General features: G+C 42.7%; 1 protein-coding gene across 1 annotated transcript in view; it reads left to right on the plus strand.

The window, feature by feature from the left end:
- The window catches only part of Tram1 (translocation associated membrane protein 1), a 29,923-nt gene that overhangs the window by 12,765 nt on the left and 11,924 nt on the right, over positions 1–5,234 (plus strand). The window contains exons 5-6 of the mRNA XM_005361879.2: positions 561–619; positions 4,267–4,351. Of these exons, the coding sequence (XP_005361936.1) occupies positions 561–619; positions 4,267–4,351 (144 nt within the window). The remainder of the gene's footprint in view (positions 1–560; positions 620–4,266; positions 4,352–5,234) is intronic.

A 5,234-nucleotide genomic window follows, 5' to 3' on the forward strand; every position in this document is an offset into this window, starting at 1 on the left:
CCCCTACCCAGGAGGATAGCTATATGTTTTTCTTTGGGTTCACCTTCTTATTTAGCTTCTTTAGGATATCAAAATAAAGACTCACTGACCTTTATTACACAGAGTCTTCTTAAGCCATCACTGTGGTTTAGAGGGGTTTTGCTTTGTTTCTTGTTCTCATTAGATACATCCAGTTCTCTGAGAAGGAGGTTTGCATGACATTGTATGAGTTGCATCATAGTGAACTTCTGTCAAGAAGTACTGTTTTCAGTTCTCTGATTGCAGCTAAAATACACCCTCACAAAGCTGGTCCACGCCTGTTCCATTCGGTTGTTGTTTACTGCATAATGCTTGTGTGTCTGTACTTCTTACTCTCCTGTATTGAATTGAAGGATACTTGAAAATTGGGTGCTGTATCTCACTTGGTTTTATATATCATACTTATATCCCTTGGTAACACAAGCCATTCAGATTAGCTTAGAAGAGCCGAAACACTTGAGTTCAGCTCACTCTTTGGAACTTTCTATGGGGAACTGTAAATGTTTGTGTGGTGCTCACAGGTCAATTTTCCTGTCTCTTAGGAAGACTATATCTCAGATCCAACCATCCTGTGGAGGGCTTATCCCCATAACCTGATGACGTAAGTTAATACTGTGTTTTTAATTGGGCCTTTCTTAACTAAAGACTGCTCAAGTGACAAACAAGCTGAAGCCATTTCTGTTCATCTCTTCTGGGCTTGATGCTAATACATGAAGTGGGCACGTTGCCTGCAACTTAAGGATAGTAACGTCACCATTGTCATAAGAAAAAAGAGTTGTGTGTTGTTGTTTGTGTGTGTTTTCATTACCTTTACCAGCTTGAGACAACTGATTTTAACCACTGGTTTGGTTGTTTTTTTTGTTGGTTTTTTTTTTTTTTTTTTTTTTTACTAAATAGCTATTATTTTTTTCTCTTTTTTTATACATTTTATTATTGATAGTTGTTGAGCTCTACATTTTTCTCTGCTCCCCTCCTCCCTTCTCTGCCTCTTCCCTCCCCCCTTCAATCCTCCCCAAGGTCCCCATCCTCCAATTTACTCAGGAGATCTTGTCTTTATCTACTTTCTACTTACCATGTAGATTATATCTATGTAAGTCTCTCTTAGTGTCCTCATTGTTGTCTAAGTTCTCTGGGATTGTGGTTTGTAGGCTGGCTTTTTTTGCTTTATGTTTAAAAACCACTTATGAGTGAGTACATGTGATAAATGTCTTTCTGGGTCGAGGTTACCTCACTCAAAATAATGTTTTCTACCTCTATCCATTATCCTGCAAAATTCAAGATGTCATTATTCTTTTCTGCTGTGTAGTACTCCATTGTGTAAATGTACCACATTTTCCTTATCCATTCTTCTATTGAAGGGGATCTAGGTTGTTTCCAGGTTCTGGCTATGACAAACAAAGCTACTATGAACATAGTTGAGCACATGTTCTTGTGGCATGATTGAGCATCCTTTGGGTATATACCCCAAAGTGGTGTTACTGGGTCTTGAGGAAGATTGTTTCCTAATTTTCTGAGAAATCGCCACATTGACATCCAAAGGGGTTGCACCAAATTGCATTCCCACCAGCAATGCAGAAGTGTTCCTTTTTCCCCACCACCTCTCCAGCATAAGTTATCATCAGTGTTTTTGATCTTGGCCATTCTTACAGGAATCTCAGAGTTGTTTTGACTTGCATTTCTCTGATGACTAAGGATGTTGAACATTTCCTTAAGTGTCTTTCAGCCATTTTATTTTATTTTATTTTTTTTTATTTTATTTTATTTTTTTTTTGATTTTCGAGACAGGGTTTCTCCGTAGCTTTTGGTTCCTGTCCTGGAACTAGCTCTTGTAGTCTAGGCTGGCCTCGAACTCACAGAGATCTGCCTGCCTCTGCTTCCCGAGTGCTGGGATTAAAGGCGTGCGCCACCACCGTCTGGCCTGTAATAACATTATTTATTTATTTATTTATTATGTATACAATATTCTGTCAGTGTATATGCCCGCAGGGCCAGAAGAGGGCACAGATCTCATTACAGATGGTTGTGAGCCACCATGTGGTTGCTGGGAATTGAACTCAGGACCTTTGGAAGAGCAGGCAATGCTCCTAACCTCTGAGCCATCTCTCCAGCCCCTCTTTCAGCCATTTTAGATTCCTCTGTTGAGAGTTCTCTGTTTAGGTCTATACTCCATTTTTTATTGGATTATGTGATCTTTTGATGTCCAATTTCTTGAGTTCTTTGTATATTTTGGAGATCAGACCTCTGTCTGATGTGGGGTTAGTGAAGATCTTTTCCCATTCTGTAGGCTATCAGTTTTTCTTGTTGAGCGTGTCCTTTGCTTTACAGAAGCTTTTCAGTTTCAGGAGGTCCCATTTATTAATTGTTTCTCTCAGTGTCTGTGCTGCTGGGGTTATATTTGTGAAGTGGTTCCCTGTGCCAATGTGTTCAAGTGTACTTCCCACTTTCTCTTCTATAAGGTTCAGTGTGGCTGGCTTTATGTTGAGGTCTTTGATCCACTTGGACTTGAGTTATGGGTCTATTTTTATTCTTCTACATGTTGATATTCAGTTATGCTAGCACCACTTGTTAAATATGCTTTCTCTTTTCCATTTGATATTTTTTGCTTCTTTATCAAAGATGAGGTGTTCGAAAATGTGTGGCTTGATATCCGGGTCTTCTATTCTGTTCCATTGTTAACCCCTTTTTTTAAAAAGAATATTTTATGTACATGATTTTTGCCGACATGTATGTATGTGTACCACCTGTGTGACAGGTAGAGAGGAAGTTGTGGATGGTTGTAAGCCGCCTTGGATGTGCCGGGAATGGAGCCTAGCTGCTCTGTAAGAGCAACAGGTGCTCTTAACTGATAAGCCATCATTTCCCCAGGCCCTGATTTTAACAGTTTTAATTTGTGTTCTTTTCCCTTCCTGCATCCACCTTTGTGCTTCTCGTTCTCGTCAGCATGGCTGCATCTTTCCTTCCATAGTTTCTCTCTTTTCTTTCCCATACCCACGCCATCTCTTTGTTCCTTCATTTCTGCTCTGTTCTGTACCGTTCCTGAGGCTGTGGTTCTCTTTTGTCTTGCATCCTGGTGGTCTGTATGTTGTTTCTGGGAGCTTAGTGGTTGCGACCACAGCGAGCTGTTTTTTACTCTCCAAGTCTCCTACTGCACGGGAGTTCTCCTCACTGCTTTGCCTGCAGGAGTCCCCCACATGAATGTTGTTCAGTTTTTATTTGTATAGCATCTGTATATAATCCAGATGTTCTCTCGTTGTCTTGCTTGTGTGAGTCCTGCTTTATGTCCATACCCACCAGAACTGTCTGTGTCTCTGAAAGAGTAGAGCTGTAAGTCTGGTGTGTTTGTGTACTTTATACTCTGTCTGTCTGTCTGGTGTGTTTGTGTACTTTATACTCTCTCTGCTTGGAGATATGTAGGTGCTTCCAGCCTAGAGAACGCTCACTGAATACTAGAGAAAAATCCATGAGGAAAGGGAGTCACATGGCATGCTTGTATTTGTCTTAAATCCAACAGTCATATCCCCCTTACTGAGTCAGTCTTTGATGTAAATATGTATTATATATATGTATATTTTAAGATGTAGTTACAGACATCATTCTTCCATGCAGCCCTATTACATTCTGGAAACGTTTTCAGATTAGCTTTGTATTTTCTTTTTAGCTTATAGAGAGAGTGAGGGGGGGAAAGGCCAGAGGTTTATGATGTAACAGGAGACTGCCAGCAGCCTCAGCCCTGTCTTTAGCCCTCCCTCCACCTCCGTGTGTTTGCAACCAGGCGGAAATAATGTTTCACTAAGGAAACAGCAGGGTATTTGGCCTGAGATTGCCCATTTCCGGTGACAGTTGCATCAGCCCCTCCCCCTCCTAGCATGTATTTAATACAGAGTGGTGGATTTGGTTGTGACATCAGGTGGGCTTTTTGCCCATTTCCCTGTTGATGAAGTCTTGCAGGTGGGCCAGTTGTGCCCCTGTTTTTTTCAGTAGCTAGCATGGCCTACTCCTCAGCCTTAGGTAGCCAACAGACCAGAGGCTGAGGTTCTGCCTGCAGTGGCTTTGCTCATTGTTGCAGCAGCAAAGCTGACTGAATGGTGGGGAACTGAGTGGCCGGCTGCTCAAGATAGCATATGGGATGGCATCAGAAACATGGCTGCCTCCTCTATCCTGTTTCTTGTACCTCTTTGATTTTTAGGTTTTTGTTTTGTTTTGTTTTAAATGCAGTGCTTCAAAAGATATTTTCACTTTCTCACACAGTTTCCAAATGAAGTTTTTCTACATATCCCAGTTGGCATACTGGCTCCATGCACTCCCTGAACTCTACTTCCAGAAAACCAAAAAGGTAAGCTGGGTTTGGTTTAACTTTAGAAATTGACTTGCCATTTCCAAAACCGCAAACCCCTGTGCCCTTGGCCTAAGCCTTGTTTCTACCATTCTCTCACCTCCCCCTTCATTCAAAACCTAAATCTCTTTCGCCTCAAAAGCTTGTGATTTTGCTTAACTTCTGCATTTAGTGTGCCGATTGCTCACTTTTACATTAGTGGTAATTTAAATGAAAACTTAAGCAAGTTTCTAAGATGTTAAAGCGTTTAAGAAGTTGAAGATGTGCTAGCTTCCTCCTACTTGTTTTGTGGGTTTTTTTTTTCATTTTTGCTGTTGTTGTTTAGCAACTTATTTCACAACTAGTTGTAATACAGTTAACAATTTCGTGTATAAGTCCAAAAGAAGATTCAGTGTTAGCCAAAAAGTTAAATTTGCGCCAAGGCAGCCCTTTCTGAGATGGGTGGGAGTGGGATGGGGCAGTCCCCTTTTATCCTGTGGGGAAAGGGCTTTGCTTAGAGAATGGGTAAACTAATGGAGCCCTCTGTGCCCCCTTCCTAAAAGCAGCCTCCTCGGCATTGCACAGTCACGTTCCCTTAGCTAAAGCTGTTGACCTGTGCTCTGGGGTCCCCTCTGTACCCTCTTCCTTCCTCCCCTCTCTACCATCTCCCTCCTCCCCCTCTGTGTCATCTCCCTCCTCCCCCTCTGGACCCTCTCCCTCCTCCCCCTCTGTACCCTCTCCCTCCTCCCCCTCTGTACCCTCTCCCTCCTCCCCCTCTGTGCTGTCTCCCTCCCCTCCCTCTGGACCCCCTCCCTCCTCCCCCTCTGGACCCTCTCCCTCCTCCCCCTCTGGACCCTCTCCCTCCTCCCCCTCTGGACTCTCTCCCTCCTCCCCCTCTGGACCC

Source organism: Microtus ochrogaster, linkage group LG5, assembly GCF_000317375.1.
Source record: "Microtus ochrogaster isolate Prairie Vole_2 linkage group LG5, MicOch1.0, whole genome shotgun sequence".
Classification (NCBI taxonomy): Eukaryota; Metazoa; Chordata; class Mammalia; order Rodentia; family Cricetidae; genus Microtus; species Microtus ochrogaster.